Source organism: Rhipicephalus microplus, chromosome 8 (genome assembly GCF_043290135.1).
Source record: "Rhipicephalus microplus isolate Deutch F79 chromosome 8, USDA_Rmic, whole genome shotgun sequence".
Taxonomy (NCBI): Eukaryota; Metazoa; Arthropoda; class Arachnida; order Ixodida; family Ixodidae; genus Rhipicephalus; species Rhipicephalus microplus.
The window spans coordinates 107,041,665-107,061,602 of NC_134707.1; the positions used below are offsets into that span (position 1 = coordinate 107,041,665).

The 19,938-nt window shown below is 45.5% G+C and overlaps 1 protein-coding gene across 1 annotated transcript; it reads left to right on the forward strand.

Moving 5' to 3' along the window:
• The first annotated feature begins 4,226 nt into the window (after positions 1-4,226).
• On the forward strand, positions 4,227-5,748 carry LOC142768715 (uncharacterized). The gene is made up of 2 exons (XM_075870721.1): positions 4,227-4,510; positions 5,488-5,748. The coding sequence occupies exons 1-2, from the start codon at positions 4,368-4,370 to the stop codon at positions 5,708-5,710; spliced, it is 366 nt and encodes a 121-aa protein (XP_075726836.1). The 5' UTR covers positions 4,227-4,367; the 3' UTR covers positions 5,711-5,748.
• Positions 5,749-19,938: the final 14,190 nt, after the last annotated feature.

Genomic DNA, 19,938 nt, shown 5'->3' on the forward strand with positions numbered 1-19,938 from the left:
CAATATCTTTTCGTTGTTACGTTACATTTACATCAATTACAATTGTTTTCCGTATATAAAATTCATGTCCTACGTTTTCCAGTATTTCTTTTTTTTATTTCTTCGTTATGTAGACAAAACGATATCTCAACACTGCCTTGTGTATAGGCCTCCAATCTAAAAACATTGCTCCCCCCCCCCCCCAGGCACATTAGAGCTGCTTTTTTTTTTCGCGGATTTTCACCTGGGGTGACCCCCAACAACCGTTGGAAGTAAACTTTCTTGATTTTTTATTCCAAAAGAAATATCAATAAATTAGTGCACATATAGAAAATTTTGGCAAATTTTTCGGAGCTGTATACGAGAGAAAACTTGAAATATTTCAGCTTCAAACACCTTGCACAAACGCTTTCCCGAAATCTAGGTAAAGGAAGAAATGATACTTTGAGAATATGTTTTGTGTGAAAAACAACTCAGATGACATGCCGTCAAACTAGTAAAGCTCCTACACAACGAATTTTTTTTCCTGTAAAATATTTTAGCAAACAGGAGCTTTCATAGTAAGTAATCGGAACATTTTTTTTTTCGAGTACAGCAGAGACGATCTCTAAAGTGGCTGATACGTTTGGCGCAGAATGACCCATGAACCAAAGTAATGCGGTAATTGTTAAAACAATGACAACCACACATCCTTTTATTTTGTTACTGCTTATCGAAAGCGTCAAGCTAGTCTGATGATTTCAATTGTATTACTCATGTTATCTCAATGCGCATGAAAAAACCTTCATTTTTGAGGAGACAGATTGTTGACGTCCTCCATGAACGCTCCGGAATGAGTTACTAACAGGATTACTGGGTCATCCGCATCTAAAAGCGCGTCGCTTTATCTCGTATCTTCGTATGACTGAAACGGCAAGCTTCTGATATCAATCACTCTGAGACCGCTATCTGATTCTCGAGTGCCTATATAACTCGTGCATTTTCCGGAATGTTCAAGACACTCTCCACGACCAGTCGCCGCTCAAGAAATAAGCGACAAGGGGCTTGCATCGAGTTCTTCTTTTGGAGTTTAAAGGCAAGTAGAGCTTTGACATCTCAAAAAGAAAAATTTATAGAGCTAATGGAGCTTTGACATCTCAAAAAGAAAAATTTATAGAGCTAATGAAATAAATCGTGGCGATATGTAAATATATAAACATTGAGCTCTTTTCAGTTGCACCCTATTTCTTATTATTGATGCTTTTAAAGTGTACGCCAATTATCACCTTGACGAAGTCATTTTATTTTCCTGCTCACAGTCTTTTCAGTCCAATCCGGGCCTTTTCTTTTCTACTTCATAAGTTGGTAATGCGTAAGGCAAACAGATAAAAGCATTCGAATTGATTGATTGATTGATTGATTGATTGATTGATTGATTGATTGATTGATTGATTGATTGATTGATTGATTGATTGATTGATATGTGGAGTACACATCTCAAAACCACCGCAAGATTTTGAGAGACGCTGTAGTGGAGGGCTCCATAAATTTCCACCACCTGGGATTCTTTAACGTCAACCCAAATCTGAGCACACGGGCCTACAGCAATCTTTGCTGCTTCGAAAATGCAGCCGTCGCAGCCGGTACTGGATTCCATGACCTGCGGATCAGTGGTCGAGTGACTTAGCCAGTATACAACCGCGGCGAGGCAGCATGCAAAAGGAATTAACTGTGTTACCTCGTGCTCACAGGAGGTGTTATAAGTAGCTGAATAAACTTGTGTTAGGAGCAGGGGGGGGGGGGGAGGAGGCATTTGGTAAGATATTGATATGTCAAGTAAAGCTCGCCTGGGTGGGACGAGAACACAGAGTAGAAATAGTCAGGACCAATCCAAACTAACTGAACAAGTTGTTAGTATGCATTCTTCCTTTCTACTTCTACGGCGGTGTCTCATGCAAAGCGTGGATTATGTTTACACAATTACGCTTCGAAATAGGTTGGTTTTCTGCATTAGCTGTAACAATAAAAGCAAAGAATTAACTTCAACCATAAAGATTACAAATTTTTCTAGCGTAAGCTACAGTGGCCGAGGTAGTTTTGCGTGGCTTATATGATAACCGCGCTGCACATGCCTGAAGAGCACTGACGTCACACGCCGTCCAGAAAGCCTGGAAGCTCTTTGAGTGACGTGTCACTAGTTTGCTGGCACTTGAATAGCGCGAACTCACTCGCTAGTCCTTCTGTTCGTCCATCTGTGAGCCGTTGCATTCATCCGTCTATCTGTACACCCGCCTGTATGTCTATATGTATGCATTGCCGTTCATCCGTCCGTTGCTTCCGTACGTATATACTGGCGTAACTCAGCTATGCCACCGCTATTTTTATAGGAGGCGGAACGGCAGGGACTGGATGAACGCCTTGACAGTTTCGAACAACACTTATTTTCCTTGTTTACATCCCGAAAAAAACCCCTCTATGGCAATTTGGGAGAGGACGACGGAGAGTGGGTTCCTATCAAACTCCCGTAGCTTGGGCTGTGGCTACGGCCCTGCTTCAGATGTCGCACTCTGTTATCGATGCTGCACATGACAGGTAAATAGAGGACGCTGAGACTGCTGCGCAGGTGTCATTTACGGGAAACAAACTATTTTGCGATGATGACGCTGGGGCAGGGCCACATGGCAAACGCTCGTCCAAGCGGCTGCAGTTGAACTCTGTTTCACCTTCGTAACTACGTTTATTCTATTACTTTCAAAGTCATGCATATTTAGTTCACATAAAGTTGATATTCATTGAGACCAAAGTGTCGCTGAAAAGGCTCCCAGTCTTTTATTGTTCTGACCGTCATTTCTCTATACTTAGAGTGCACAAAAAAAAGATATATGAAGAAGCAAGGGGACGGAAAACATGAAGAAGGCTGCGTTCTTTCATTATTTTTAACTTAGAAGTTCTCGGTTCTAGTTGGCGTCATTGGGTCCGGAAAGTGAAATGTCCTACCTAGACAGCCTACACCAGAAGCGCTTCGTGGTTCTCTTGCATCACAGTCATTCAAACGTTAGGCTCACTTCGGGACGCACTCTGTATATGTCTGACAGTATCCGAGCTCACGGGGCACATCACTACAACATGCACGTTCCTGATCATTTCTGAGCTCTTTTGTCTCAGATATTGTTTGTTATAAAACGCATAGAGAACTTGCGTTTCGCAACCATCACAATTTTTTACGGAATAGCAAATCCTGGTTTGTTCCAATGTCAGTGAAGCATGGGCATTAGGGAAATGATACCAGTGCTACTTGCGCATCTGATGTGAGGGAGGTCAAGTTGTCACTTTAATTGCTTACTCTTGGACAGTGTCTAGAAACTTTTTGTGTGAGCATTCCTCCGATTTCAATTTAAAATCATTCAGTCAGCTTCGCAAAGATAATGGACTATACCGTCAACGTTGTAGTTCACGAGAAACTGTCGTGCTTTGCCGGAACTCAGTGTTCATCGTGCGCTATGTTTTCAACCCGAATCATCTTGCCATCTTGGGGCACTGTCGGCATAGCCGAAACCAATTCTCACGCGCGTTTCTCACATTTAGGCCTCAGGATGGTTGTCATTGGCAAAGCACGCTGCATTTTACGCAGAAAGTCACGCTTAAAAGGAGTTAGAGCATTGGTAAGATGAATGATGAACCAAGTTCAACTTCGAGGAACCGAGATAGCAACGTTCAGAAAAGTGAAGGAATTGAGTGGTTCCTTACGTGCCCCACTCCTCGTCATTGTGTAGTGGACAAAGAGTGAGAAATCCTGGAGCAATAACAAACCCAATTACCGTACTTGGCAATAACACAGCGTGGGTGCTCAGGCAGCAAGCTTTTTTTTTTTTTTGCCTTGCCCTTTTCCTGGAATGTGGGAGCAGCCCGCAGTTCACTTTCTCCAGCGAAAGCTAAAAAAGTATTTTTTCATAGGTTAAATATAGTTTACTATCTGCCTAACTAGCTCGTTCAGTGATTGCTGATCTGCAAACTTCATAGTGAAATTATCGCTTGTAAAACAATATCTCTCTGATCCTCTTCTTGAAATGTCAATTTTTTTGCTGTGGCGCTAGGTACCCTGGGCAGGCTCTTTCGGGAATTCCCAGCTTTCTTCATTACAAAGTTCCTGCTTTGTAGGCCAATAACGAGGTGTCAAGATCAACGTGGAGTTTAATGCAGTGGAAAGCGAAAATATATAAAGGTAGAGAAAATGTAAACCTGAAGTCGTTTTCAGGGAGCCGCGGCACGATGAGCAATAGATTGACAGATCCGCAATTATTTGTCTCAACATCAAAGCTTCAAAACTTCGAAGCTCCTCGTGCTACAACACGTTGTTTGGCATTTCGAAATAATGTGTCTACTTTTTTTTTTCTTGTAAAGGAGTCATCATGAAGACCTCGAGCACTGCAATCTTCTGTGTTATATCAATGTGCGCCGTTGTCGTGACGGTCGGTCAAGCCCATCCTGCTGTCATTGTCGGTGGAGGATCGTACGGATGCAACTGCCCTGCATTAAACGTGCTGGCTGCAAGGTATGAGCCTACATTTTACAATACTTCTTACGTCATCTTTATATTTAAAGCACAGCTGTCGTATACAGAATAGCCTGAATAGTTTATATGCCGACCTCTTTGCCTTTCTCTGAATAAAGACCTGTCTCTTTTCGAAAGGTTACATTTGCGCCTGCAAAATGTTGCTTGAAAGCTCTGAGCCAAGTGCATGAAAATTCAAAAAAGACCGAAACAGAATGTACTGAACTTCAAGGATTTGGCTGAGATTCAATCTAAACTTGACGAAGGTTGATCGTCGGACTAGCCGGAGCAGCATTTCATTTCGTCATTTCACAGCGCATGGCAAGAGAATGAACAAAGGGGTAGACATGCAGAGCACTCAACTTATAAGATGCTTTTTATTTCCGCGCCGCTGCAATACATATGCGATTCTCATAGGAGAAAGAAAAAAAAAACAGAGAAGACGAGGTATACAAAAGTGGAGTCAAGAGTACGGTACCCAATCATCGATATCACCTGTCGTGCTATAAAAATGCGCTTATCTTACTCGAAAGGGCAAACGAGGCTAAGCTGACATCCTTTCCATCACTTTTCAAGATCTGCTAAGCTTGTAGGATTTCCCGTTTGCTCATATTTTGGTTTCTTGTACGCACACATGTGTCACAAAAAGAAAGCCGGCGTCCACAATCCCGACAAAGTTTTCCAGAATTCCCGCTGTTAGCCCTATCTACAATGTACCGAGATAATCACTCTGGTGAATTAGGGGCATTCTTCGCATGAGACGAACTGATTTTTATGCTTGGCGGTGCCCACTTTTCGGGCATTTCCATTGACATTCTGTGAACCTTGAAATCTGGTACAAGGTTTAGGCGCACCGTGCACTAAAACCTGTACGCACATGGCACAAGGAGAAATAGCGAATGGCCACCTGCTATCGCAATTAATTATTCTCAAGTGGGCATTCTCCTTTTTTGATTCATTAATGTCCCACTTTGCAGGCAATGCTGCACCACGGTGGGCAGTTGCTGTCTCAGGGCAGGAATGGGCTTTGGTGCTTACGGCGGCCATCTTGGAGGCCACCTTGGTGGCGTCGGATTCGGTGCAGGATACCCGGTTGCCTCTTATGGTTCCCTTGGACTGGGCATGCGAAGACCACTGCTCATGCCGCCTCGATTGGCTCACGGTGGCGTACAGCTTAATATTGGCGCTGGACTGGGATGAGCTCTATATATAGTGCGAAACATTGGTGGTAGGCTGGGATGAAGTGAAGCGTCATTGTTCAGCAATAAAAGTTATTGAACACTGAGAACTTATGCTACCTTTTGCGCAACATTGAGTGCATCATCATTCAATATGTCGTCGAACACAAAGAAAAAGAGGTGATAATAAAAGAGCCGTGTGTGTATTTGTGGTTGTTAGTGATCTCTGATGCAACGAATAGTCCTTCCTTACGAAAGTTCAACGCACCATTGTTCCACGTTTTGCATTATTCTCCAGCAATTTTAAAGCCCGGACCCACAGTTAGAAAACATGCCCTAGTGGGGGCCAACAAAAAATTTGGACCACTTGGGCTTGTTTAATATGCACATAAATCAAAGTGCACATACCACTGGCGTTATCGTCTCAATTTGAAAATCGACAGCAATGGCTGACACGAAAGCTGTGGCCTTCGGGTCCACAGCTGAGTGCTGCAATCACGGTACCGCCGCAGCGGCTAGTAAGGGGTCTTCAAATATTCTGAACAACCGCAGTTCTTCTACATCGCTCAGACACCGACTACATGCCTTAATTATTATTTTTATACCAGTTATACTGAAATGCGACTATACCAAGGAAAATTTCACTACACGACTAAGACATGTTCAGAAATTAACGTCAAAGTTGTTTAACTGGAACTATAATGAACTAGAATATAATCTAGTGGCGCGACCGGCAGGCCGCGCCTGCTGTTTTGGTGGTCCAAAACCATACGAACGGCCGCTCGGTTTTCTCGGGGCGCCACTGCGCCTTTTCGTGTCATGTGCGCGAGGCGAGAGCACGCCGGCGGTGTCTTCTCTGGATAGCACGAGCAGCGCGGGAGTGAATCAGTGCGTGTGCGTATGTGTGTGTTTGGTGCATTGAGCCACCACCACCTGAAGGAACTTCGTCAAGGCCTGGAAGCTCTACCGCATATGTCAAGAGGCTGACGACGTGGGTTGCGTTGTGAGCTGTGGCGGCAACAATGCCACCAACGCCAGCATTCGGCGGCGCGTTCACATCGGCGTTCAGTCTTTGCAGCATTACTGCGCTTCGACAAGGAACAACGAATGTTGCATCCTTCACTGTGTGCAATCGGGCTCTTCGTAGTTGAGATGGGTGTTGCTTGTGATTGTGCTCGTGTTCATCGGTGAGTGACCAGATTGCGAGCAGCTGCGGTGCGAAAGAGGTTTTCTGTCCATATTTCTGTGGAAACTGTGAATCTGGACTGCGAGTGTATGTATTTGAATTGCCCACTGACCAAGTGGGGCGGCAACATGAATACGGGTAGATAAGGGCTATTTTAAGGGAGAGTGTCAGCCCAACAAAAACATGAAAAAGTAAATATTCTGCTTTTATTTCGCTTTGTATGTTGTGCTACACCTAGTACCGTGTTATTCCGTGTCACTTTTATTGGATGTGCACGTTTCAAAGTACGCGTTAAGGCCACTACCATAAACTGGAATCATAATTCTGCCACTCTCTTGTCATTCACAAATGTTGGAAATTATTTTTAGCCTGAGTGATACAGACGAGAGGGCTAGCGACCACCAGAGGGAGGTCCTATATTGTACACGAGACGCACTGTTTTAGTCTTCAAGTCCCTGTGCGCGCTTCTCAACCAGTGCTCTTCCGGGACGCGTACCACGCTCTTGTTGGCCACGTAAGAGAGCGAAGCCGATGAGCGACTCTTGCAGGACGAATTATTGCATTTTCAGTTCTAACAAGCTGCTCTACCGCACGTGTGCCATTGCACTGTGCTGCACAAAGACTGTGGTGAAGTCTATGAGAGATACCCTGCACCAACAAACATGTCGCTTGTGACATTTCGAAACGGAGAACTGGTTGCCACTGTTTCGCCCCGGCTAGCCGAAGCGATAACGAAGGCGCTCTGGAGGCGCCGTTGTTTGGATCTCCCACGCCAACGCTCTGTTAACGTTGTTCACGAACTAAAAGCCAACCAGCATCACAACAATCACGGGCGGAACGTCTAGAACCACTTATCACCCATTAACTAATAGCCTCAGGGAACGTATGAACAGGACGCTCGCCAATATAATATGTATGTAGACGTCAAGCACAAGGCCTGAGACGATCTTTTGCCGATATTCATTCGCGTACAATAGGGCACACCAGAGGACAATGTAGATGACTCCCTGCGAGCTTGCCTGCGGCTGAAAAGTAGCCGCCTTGCTAGACGTGATGTTGCCCTACGTTGAAAAGTATGGCCCCAACAAAGACGCTGCTGAATTTATTAAACGCTCTCAGAACTAGCACATCAACTCTGGGCTGTCCAGAGGGCCCACGACGCGGCGGCGAGGTGCGGCTTATCCGTTCCGACTTGGGAGCGGCCCGCTGCTCTACCTCCTCTAGGTAGTCATCCTCAGGACCTCAATAAAGTTCTGTGTCTGTCTGTCCGTCTGTCCGTCTGTCTGTCTGTCTGTCACTGAAGAAGCCCGCCAGCTGACCCGCATTCGCATCAAGAAATAACACCTCGACGCCCATCATTACAACTGGGGACATCGCGACAGGCTGTACGCGCTTGGTGACCGTGTAGTGGCATGGACTCCCATCCACTGCGTTGGTCTCAGCGAGAAGCTGCAGACTTCTGTGCTACTTTGAACCATAAAAGCTCACTCTACAGCTTAGTTATTGTACATTCTTACTAACATCGGGGCACTGTTTTGACGTGGAAGGGCAGTGCCGCCTGTGCTAGTACGCACTGGATACTTTCACCAAAGGCTTGGTAGTAGTCGTAACGTATTCTTCGGTTTTATAACGAAACTTTTTTCTGAGACAAACGAGGCACACGGGAATAAACACTGCGCTGGCGCTCATCTCAAGATGAGAGGGTGAAAAGAGTATGCAAGCCGTTTCCACTTCTGTGTGGGATCCAACGATGAAGTCGTTCCAGTGTGACGTTTCTCTTCATCTGACTATCCACAGCCGTCTGATTTCAACTATTTTTTTCTTGTGGCCACAAGTACGTTCAATAATTTTTTTTTTTCAATTTCAATACGCTTTTGGTGCTTCCTTCACCCAGTTGTACCTCTACCACGTGAAAATTTTGAACATTAATGAGCAACAATGCTTTGCACAAAAATCGTAATATACGACAATGAGTTCTTTGCTTCCCAAATTGGAAAGCACCCTTTCAGATATACATTTACACAGTTCTGTATGCGCATACAGTTTCATTAAAAGCGGAAATATTGTTTCCTTGACTGTCACTGTAATAACTCTGCTTTAAAGGGCCCTGTAATGCTTTTTAAGCATGGTCAGAAAGTGCTGCCGATCGGTAGTAGAGGCTCCCGATAACACGCGAGCCAAATATTCTTGCGCATCACGCGGCCTGGAGTTCACAATAAGTTATCACAGTCAGCTAAAATCGCAAGTTGTATGGCAAGTTTTAACATCGCTATTGTTCTTCTAAGGGATCAATTCCAATGTTGAAACTTGCCATAGAAAAACTCTTCGCTTGGTATACAGGTGTGAAACTGAGTTTTGTGGGATCATCACGACGTTTAAAATATTTGAAATCGTTCTTCTAAGGGAATAGGCGTCTCTCATAATCATATGGCGGTTTTGGGACAATGAACCCCACATATCAACCTTATAATGGAATGGGAATTTATTTCATCATTAATAGAAGAGAGAACTTTTTTTCAACACGAGAATTACAAAACGACCACTGCAGTCTAACCTCGATTTAACAAAATGACCGAAACCCGCCATTCACTTCGCCAAATCTCTAACTTCGTAAAATGATGTGAACAACAAATATCGTGCGAGCGGTTGACAAAATTATTGCCAAGTGACAAAGATCCTTATTTTCCCCTGCGCACGCTTCGCGAGCAGCGGGAAAAGCAATCCTTGTATCTAATAGGCTAAATATATGCGTCCTCAGCAGCTTGGTGTGCCTCATTAAACCGCCTTTGTGGGTCGATGGTGTCAGTCATCAGACTTGGTATGGGCATGCAAGCACCGACAGTATAAGCATCATTCGTACCTTCAGACTCCTCTCTTGTGGGTCACATACAAGCTGCACTAACTCATCGTCATCGAGAAGTACTATTGTGCCAGTGTCCGTGAGATCACGAGTCCGTCGGCGTAGCCAGGGAAAGGGAGTTCGGGGTTCCAACTCAAAACCCTCCCAAAATGTTTCAGTTTTTCTTGCGTGTCTAGACACAAATAAACGCACGCACAAACATACATAAAATATGATGGGATGCCCTGCCCCCTTTACCCTTCTCTCCCTCTCAAAAAAAAAATGTTGCTACGCCTGCAATCGAGATGAAGAGCTAGGTGAAGCCGCCGCCGCTTTTGCCATCTGGCGGATTTAACCCAAAGCCTTGAGACAAGAGTTTAGTCTGTTCTTACATGAAGCTTCATTCTTTAGCTTTGCCGGAATCAAGTTCAAGTTTATGCAGTAACATTACATGTACAAAGAACGGGTTACATAATGCATACAAATTCAGGAGGTTCCAAAGTACGAGACTGTCAGGGGGACTTCCTATATTTAGTGGCATACATAAAAGGTAACAGCGGCGAAAAGGGGGACAAATAAAAAACGCAATCAAAACAGAACGATCAATACTAATCAAATCAATCAAAACGAGACTGCCTCTGCTGCCATGCTGGCCGCACACTCCCAGACCTTCTAGGCGCCATAAATTGAAAATAAATATATTTTTCTCATTCTTTCGTTTTCATAATGCTCCGTTAAATAGGGTTTTGTAAAAAAGTTTGCTCATTTTGAGTTCTTAAAACCGTTAAGCATGCGGGGGGAATCAGAACTGGTTTCATGAATTTTAAAATTCGTAAAAACTGGTTTCGTAAAATTGCGTTTTAAGTGTATTCATTTGATTTCACTTGAGATACGAAACGATCTTTTTTTTTAATTAGGATCCCACTGCGTATAATAACTGGCCAAAAGAATAATGTTTTCGGACTTCGCTGTAAGCGCTCGAACGTTTGGAGTAGAATGACTCGTGTATCAAAATGTGTCATGCGTCAACTGTTAAGACAATGACAAACACGCGTCCTTATATTTTGTTACTGGTTATCAAAGATGTCAAGCTAGTCTAAAAATTTTAATCTTACTAATCTTGATATCTCAAGGCGCTTCAAGAAACCTGAATTTTAGAGCAGGCAGATTGCTGAGGTCCGCCACGATAGCTCCGAAAAAACTAACCTGACGAGAACCAGTCCGCCAGCCGAAACGAGTCACCAGCACCACTGCTGTGTCATCGGTATAGAAAATCACATCGTTATATTTACTATCTTCTTATGACTCAAACGACAAGATACTGATATCAATCACTCTGCGACCGCTATCTGATTGTCAAGTGCCTATATAACTTGTGAACTTCTCGGGGTATTGGAGACTCTCCCTACCACCAGGCGCCGCTCAAGAAATAAAACGTAAGTACAATTTCACATTTAAGAAAGACAGCTTTATAGCCCAAACGACGTGATTCTCTGAAAAAAATCAGCGTTTTCTAACGGTGTTTAATTGAGTAGCAATAATGAATAATGGTTTTTTAAATTTATGGTAACTGTTGCTTTAAAGGAGTGTTAACATTTTGCTGCTCTAAAGTTGGCCGTTCTACAGACTAGATTTTTGTTTCTCTATTTCGTACACTCTAAAATGATTAGAAAAATACGCATGTTTGTTCAGAATTATTTAGGACTACTAACTTGCGCTCACAGGAAGCAACTCCCGGAGCCTGTGTTGAGGGAGGTGGGCCATCGGTATTATATTATTGTGCGCTTGTTACAAGACTCCCAGCTAGAAGAGTAGACCGGATGTACGCTAACCAACTGTCTTCTTCTGCATGAGTGGCTCGTAAAAAGTGCGAATTATGCCTACATGTCTATTTTTTACTATTTATCATGTTCACCCTTAAATTTATATTTTTTCCTTCGTTTTTCTTGTTGCTGCTCTCCACAATCGGAAGTACAGTTAGGGAAAGGGGGCTTGCTATACATTAGCTATCAGAACAAAGCAAGTAATTACCTTCAGCCAGCTTTGTAGCCAGCATTTTTTTTTCTAGAGAGGGGCGGAGGAGGACACATGCTGACGGTATTGACCTTTTTAGAACAACACTTGTTTTCTTTATTTTCAGTAAAAAAAACACGTCTTAATTAATGGGGGTTCGAGCTGCACATCTACCCCTAGCATGAGGCCACGTTTGAGTTGTAACTGCGTTATTAATTTATAAATTATTTATTTATAACACCTCAAGGGCCCCAGTCAAGGGGTGTTACATGAGGGGTAGACAGTTCACAAACAGATGATTTGTTCGATGGCTCTTTTGAAATGGACGATGCTGGAGTGGTGCACGACATCATCAGAAAAATCATTCCATTCTATTGATCTTTGTACAAAAAATGAAGAGTGATGGGCAGTGGTATGCACACGGGTAGATAAACCGCTTTCGATTGGCTGATACGGCATGAAAGACGATGAGCTGGAACAATAGCATGGTTCAGGTGCAATGCGTGATAAAAGTTATTATTCAAACACAGTCTTGAAACTTTGCGGCGCGAAGCTAAGTAAACCGTGTTAGCATGAGATTTTAGCTCAGTGACGCTACTGTGATAAGAGTAGTTCGAATAAATAAATCTGTCTGTGCGATTTCGGATAGATTCAAGTGTTTTAATAAGGGTGATTTGATGGGGATCGCAGATGGCACATGCGTATTCTAGCTTCGGACGAACGAGTGTTAGATAGGTTAAAAGTTTAACAGAAGGTGGGGCTAGACGTAAGTTTCTTCGGAGATAGCCAAGAACGTGGTTTGAACCATTTGTGATGCTCATTATGTGGGATGACCAGGTGAGATCTGAAGTTAGAGTGATACCGAGGTATTTACATGAATTAGCTGTTGTAATTTCAGAATCAGACAGGATGTATTTTTTGGAGGAATAAGATTGTCGGCGATGGAAAGAAATGGCACAGTTTTTTTGTGTGTGTGTGTTAAGGGACATCAGCCAGTTTTCGCACCATGATTCTAGTGTTAGAGAAGCGTGGACATTACCAGTGCTACGTGTGCATCAAATGTGAGCGAGGTTAAGTTGTAATTTTAATTGTTCTCTCTTAGAATGGAGTTCACAATATTTTGTGTTAGCAGTCCTCTTAGTAGTAAGTGCTAAAAGGCATTCAGTTAGCATCGCGAAGAAGAATTAACTACGAAGTGCACGTTGTAGTTCACAAGAAACTGTCGCGCTATGACAGAATTCATCAGGGCTCATCACCCACTCTGTTTTCTACCCAAATCACCATACCAACTTGGAGCACTGTCGACATAGCAGAAACCGATTGTTAGGCGAGTTTCTTACATTGAGGTCTAAGTGTAGTTTTCTTTCTTGCCAAACATGACACATTTCACGCAAAAGGTTACTTTTTAAAGGAGATAAAGCATTTATAAGATAAAAGATGAGTCATGCCCTACTTTGAGGAACAGAGATAGCAACGTGTATAAAAGTGCAGAATAAATCCAATGGCTCCTTACACCCCCTGCTCCTAGTGATTGCATAGCGGATGATGACTCGTGGAGTGATAAACTAGTCAAGTTGACGTACTTATGTCATCTTTGACTGGTCGTTTTGGAACGCCCTAGTGAGCTCTCCTGAGAGAAAAAGAGAGAGATAGGAGAGGTTGAGGAAAGGAAAAGTGGCAGCCTTACTCTCTCTCAAGAGAGCGCTCTGAAATGACCAGTCAAGAGTGGCATTAGACATAGGACAGCGGGGGTGCTCTGTTGTAATATATGTTTTTTTTTTATTTTTCGCCTTGTCCTTCTCCTGGGACGAGGGAGCGGCTCGCGTGTTCTCTTCACTCAACTAAAACTGGACGGAGATTTTTTCAGGACTTCTATATTTTAGTATCTAGCTTGGTAAGCGATTGCTGATCTGCGAACTTCATTGTGTACATCTCGCTTATAAAACAAAGTGGACAGTTAAAAGTGGCCTCTCTACGGTTCGAATGATGACACGATCGGGCTGTCTTTTTTGGGGTGGGGGGAGCGCTAGAAACCCCGGACCATCTCTTTCGGGGATTCTCGGCTTTCTTGACTACAAAGTTCCTGCCTTGCAAGTAAATTGCGAGGTATCAAAAGCAATCCCGAGGGTAACTTAGTGGAACGTGGAAGGTGACAAAGGCAGTGAAAATATAAACCGAAAGTCACTACTTTGAGATAGCCGCGGCACGATGAGCAATAGATGCAGATATCGGCAAATATTTACTTCAACCTCAAAGCTTCAAAACTTCAAATCTCCTCGTGCTACAACACGTTGTTTGGAAATTCAGAAATGATTATTCTACTTTTTTTTTACTTACAGCAGCCATGATGAAGACCACGAGCACTGCTATCTTCCTTTTTGTATCACTGTGCGCCACTGTCACGACGATCGGCCAAGCACACCCTGCAGTCAACGTCGGCGACGGATCGTAAGTATGCTTAAACGTGCTGGCTGAAAAGTATTAGCCTAAATTTTACAACACCTCCTACATCGTCATTATATTTTAAGTAATGCTGTCGTACACAAAAAAGCCCAAAGAGTTTATAGGCCGACCTCATTCACTTTGTCTTAACAAAAACATCTCTCTTTTCGAAAAAATTAGAGTTGCATCTGGGAAATGTTGCTTGACAGCTCCGGGCCAAGTGCGTGGAACTTTTAGAAAAGACTGAAACAGATAACCTTCAAGGATATGTACTGAATTTTAATTTAAACTCCACCATGGTTGATCGTCGGGCTAGTTTATGCAGCATGATTTTATTTCACCGTTTCGCAGCGCGGACAAAAGATCGAAGAAAGTGGTAGACACGCAGGGCGCTCCACTTACAAGATGCTTTTTATTTTCCTATTACAGCAATACATACGCGCTTCTCACAAGAAAAAGAAAAAAACTGCGCAAAATGAGCAACAAAAAAATGCAGTCAAGGGTACGGCATGCCCATCATCAATATTGACGATAAAATTCACTTTCTTTACTCGAAAGAGCAAGCGATTGATTAACTGATTCATTCATTGATTGATTGGTGCCTGGCATTTAACGTCCCAAAACCATTATATGATTATCAGAGTGGAGAGAGAGAGTAAAACTTTATTGAAGGGGAAAGGGAGAGGGGCGTTTTAGAGCCTTTATGGTTGGGGCCCTACGTCCAGGGCTCCACTGGCCTTAGCCGCCCGCCGGACTTGATCCAGTAGTGCGAGCTGCACTCCTGGGTCCGAGCTAGCGAGGTGTGCCTCCCACTGCTCCATACTAGGTGTTAAAGGTTCGCCGAGAAAATTGGTTATGTCACTTGGTTTACGATCGCACCCCCACGATATGTGGTAGAGAGTCGGTCTTCCGCCGCACCACGGACATACAGCCGGGTAAAGAGTTGGATGTATCGCGTGTAACTTCAGTAGGTGCGGAAATACATCCGTTTGAATTTTTCTAAGGTCAGTGGCCTCTTCCCCATTAAGGGATCTGTGAGGTGTTCCACATTTTTGACGCGTGAAGCGCTGGTGAGCTAGAATCTCCCTAGGTAAAATTGGCATGGTCAATGAAAGAGATGGATTCTCCGCTCGGTTACAAAACGCACGAGCTAGAGCGTCCGCCCTTTCATTGCCTTCGAGACCTGCGTGTCCCGGGCACCAGATCAAGCGATGGTGGTGAGTGAGTTTGGATCCTAGCAACCTCAGCCCCATTGCTGGAAGGCGGCCCCTTAAAAAGAGCCGGCAGGCTTCCTGGGAGTCGGATAAAATAACTGATGGCTCCCCTCTACGCTCCTGAAACCTTAAGGCTAAGGCTATGGCCATCGTCTCCGCCTTTGTAGCCGAGGTCGTGCGTACGGAGGCACTCGTTAGCAGCGTCATGTTGTTGTCGACAACAGTAATTATGTGTCTCTGCCAATCGAAACTGGCCGCATCGACGTACGCGACATTTGAAGCTGAGCCGAATTGCTTTCGAAGCCAGTTTACCCTCGCAGTACGTCGCTCAGCGTGAAAGTCGTGATGCATATTTTTGGGCACCGGTGCGATTGAGATTCGCCTGCGGACCTCTTGGGCTACGTCGACCAGCTCCTCATCAATGTGCTGTGGGTGGGGCGAAATTCCTATTCTAGTGAGTATCGCCCTGCCTGCTGAAGTTTCACTTAGACGATTCCTCTGAGACATGAGGACTGCGGCACTGAGCTCAGCATAAGTGTTATGTATACCGAGAGCTAGGAGCCGCTCGGTCGGTGTGCTGGTGGGTAGACCAAGTGCTGCCTTAAAAGCGCTTCTAATGAGCACATCCACCTGGCTCTCCTCACTTCTGTCGAGTGAGTGGTACGGTAGGCCATACGTCACTCTGCTCAAAACTAAGGCCTGGACAAGCCGGAGAGTATCCTTTTCTTTCATGCCTTTTTTATGATAAGTGATGCGACGGATCATTCTAGCTATCTGTTTAACCGTAGTCTTTAAGGTGGTTATCGTGTGACTGGCTTTGCCATTGCTTTGGACCCAGAAGCCAAGTATACGGGCCTGAGTAACCTCGGCTATGGCATGGCCGTCTACCTGTAAGTTTATGGCACCGTTACTTTTGTAATACTTACTGTGTATTCTTATGAGTTCAGATTTTTCAGGCGCACAGCTCAGCCCACTATTTCTTGCGAACTCTGCCACAGCTGTCGCAGCAGCCTGGAGGGTCTGCTCTTTCAGCGCCAGTGAACCCTTCGTAGCCCAGAGTGTGATGTCGTCCGCATACAATGTATATCCAAGGTGCGGGATTGCTTCGAGCTCGTGAGCAAGTCTGCGCATAGCTATGTTAAAGAGCAAGGGGGAGATGACTGCCCCTTGCGGTGTGCCTTTATTTGGCATCGAGAACGGCACCGACCTCGTGTCGCCTATCCCAATAGTTGCCGTCCGCCCAGAGAGGAAGGATTTAATGTAGTTAAATGTACGCTTTCCGCAGCCGATTGTGTTGAGTTCAGAGAGAATGGCCTCGTGCGAAACATTATCAAAGGCCCCTTTGAGGTCGAGGGCCAAGACCAAATGTTCGCCTCCCCTGGGTACGCAACTCATGACCTCTTCTTTTAAAAGGAGGAAGGCATCCTGGGTTGAGAGTCCGGAGCGAAAACCAATCATGGTAGCGGGAAACAGATTTTCTTTTTCAATGTAATTTTGAAGCCGTGTCTGTACTACTCGCTCGTAGAGCTTGCCCATGCACGAAGTAAGCGAAATGGGCCGCAGGGCTCCGAGCGATGGTGCTTTACCGGGCTTTGGTATAGTTATTATTTTGGCTTCCTTCCACTCCGGAGGAACGTGACCTTGGGACCAGCAGTGGTCGTTAAGAAATTGCGTTATCTGCTCAAGAACCTCAGTGCTGAGGTTTCTTATCATAGCGTTTGTTATACCATCCGACCCCGGCGCAGAGTTCCGATTGGCTGCCTGGGCTGCCGCGAAAACCTCTTCTTTCGTGATTGCGGCGTCTAATGTGGCATTCTCGCTGCCGATGTACTCTAATGTACATGGCGGAACCACATCAGTACCGATATAACGGTCTTTAAGCGCCTGGATCAACTCTCCGTCGGTGCCGGGGTAGCTGTGTACTATTCTTTGAAGAATGCGGTTCATGGAGGACTTAGATTTGTCCGGCTCCAGCATGGACCTCAGTATCGCCCACGTCTGGCTAGTCCCTAGTGTACCGCGGAGAGAACCGCAAAACTGCACCCAACCATCGGTGGCAAGTTTCGTTGCGTATTCATTCGCTTCCTCCGACAGAGCAGCGATTCGCCTGTAGAGGCAGCGGTTGAGGCGTTGTTTTTTCCATCTCTTGATCAGGCGTCGCCTACTATCCCACATGTGCAATAGGTGCCGGTCTATCGCAGGCGCCTCAACTGTGCGCGCTATTTTCTTAGAGGTGGCATCATGCGTTTCTCGAATGAAAGCAACCCACCCACTGACATCACAGGGCGTTTGCTCCGGCAGAGGGCGCTTTCGAAAGGTCACCCAGTCTGTCATCACAACGTCACCAGCGACACGACGAACTTTTGGTGATGCTATAGAGGTGCTAAGAATATAATGGTCACTACCAAGGTTTTCATCGAGGTTTGACCACGTGGCATTTTTAATGTTGAAGGTGAAGGTCAAATCAGGGTACGTGTCCCTGCTAATGCTATTACCAAGCCTGGTGGGTGCTGTTGGCAGAGTGATAAGGGTAAAACCTAATTTAGACGTGGTGTTCTCTAATAACACTCCCTTGGGTGAATCCCGGACGTAGCCCCAAGCGGTGCTCGGAGCATTAAAGTCGCCCACCACCACTAATTGATCTCTGGTGCCAACGGCTCGAACTGCCTCGTTTAGGAGTGGGCCGAAGTCGTCATTCCGGTTTTTGGGAGGACTGTATATGTTTAAAATTTTCGTTCGTACTTTTCCTCGTTTTTGTGGGAAGACATCGATAATTTGGTGATTAATGTCAGTCTGATCGTAATGGTCTAGCGCAACTGTCATGAAGTTACTCACCAGCGCTGCAACGCGGGGGTATTTTGGATCGTATAATGTGTAATATCCCTGCAATTTGACGGGACGGTTCCCAACTTCTTGCAGGCATATTACATCAGGTGGGATTAGTGCCGAATGGATGTAATTCTGCAATGCCGCCGCTCGTTTGTGGAACGTGCGACAATTCCACTGCCAGATTTCTAGGTGGTCGGAGTTTTGCGTGGAATTAGTTCGCGCCATGGTGACTACTGCCTTTATTGGGGGGTGTCTGCTTTCTCCGTGATTCGACGGTCCTTCAGTAGTGGACTGCTCGCGGAGGTAACACTGACCCGCTTGTTGATGGCACGCTGAATGCCTACAACTGAGTCATTAACGTATCGTCTTTGTTGTTCCGTTTCTGCTGCAAACTCTTTCCTGTACTCCGAAAACATTTGATGCATTTGCTGCATCATCTGCTCTCGGAGTTCAGACGCTGCTCGTTGCTGTTGTGATTGGAGTTCTCGCATTAAGTTTCGCAAGCTCTGCAACTGTTCCCCCATCTGTAACTGGCTAACGTGGGCCTCCTCGCTAAACCTCTGAGGTATGTCTACTTTCGCCGTTCCTCCCTCCAAAGAGTGGGCTACGGTTGCCCTGGAGATAGCATGAGTGGCGTTGTTGTTCGCCTCTAAGGCGTTAAGCCTGGCTTCAAGTTTGGTTTCTAAAGATGATATGATTTTGTGGAACTCCCGGCGTTCCTCCTTAATCTGGCATCGAAGTTTCTCGTTTTCTAAAGCAAGCTGCTTATTCTCGGCAACCATTTTCTGATATTCGGGATTCTCAATTAAGGGAGCAGATGGAGACACAATCCTCGTCCAGCTCACCGTGTTTGCTGGCTGGCAGGCGGCTGCCTCCGTCCCCTCTTTGGGCGGCGTCAAGATTTGTACCAGCGCTTTCTTCTTCTGCTGCTGATGCTGCTGCTGTTGCTGCTGCTGCTGTTGCTGTTGCTGTTGCTGCTGTTGCTGCTGCTGCTGCTGTTGTTGTTGCTGCTGCTGTTGCTGCTGTTGGTGCTGCTGCTGATGCGGCTGTTTGTTGAGTCGTTTTCTGGACGCAGACTGGGCTCGACCCTTTGAGGAAGCCCGTGACTTGGATCTTGAACGTGAGCGTGATTCCACTGACGAGTCCCGCTCGGAGCTGAACCAGCGTGGATGGTGCCTCCGTTTTGGCTGATCCACTCGGGACCTCCTAGGCGGAACGTGTTTAAGCTTCTTCTTGCACATTTTGTCACCTGTCATATGGTCCTCACCACATATCACGCACTTAGGGGTACACGCGTGTCCTTGTGCGGGTTCACGTGTTCCACACGTGGAGCATACATTGGCGTCGGGCGTTGGGCACACGTCAGTTCGATGCCCTGTGGAGTGGCATACCTTGCAAGCCTGCCTCGTAGGCTTGTGGGGATAACAGATGGCTTCCGCTCCCATGAAATAGACGCACCTAGGCAGTGTGCTGCCCGTGAAGGTAATGATGGCGGTCTTCGTAGATCCGAGCATGCGTGCCCGCTCAATCTTGACCCCCTGTGTTCTCACACGGAGATTCGCCATGAGTTCTGCTTGAGAAGTCCCCGACGGAATACCATGGACTATGCCTCGTAGGACGTCCTCAGGATCCGCCACATACGAGTTGAATGAGTGCACTCGTCCCCTGATATTCAGATGCGTGATCTCTCGCAGCTCTTTGGCTACATGCTCGTGGGGCGTCGATAC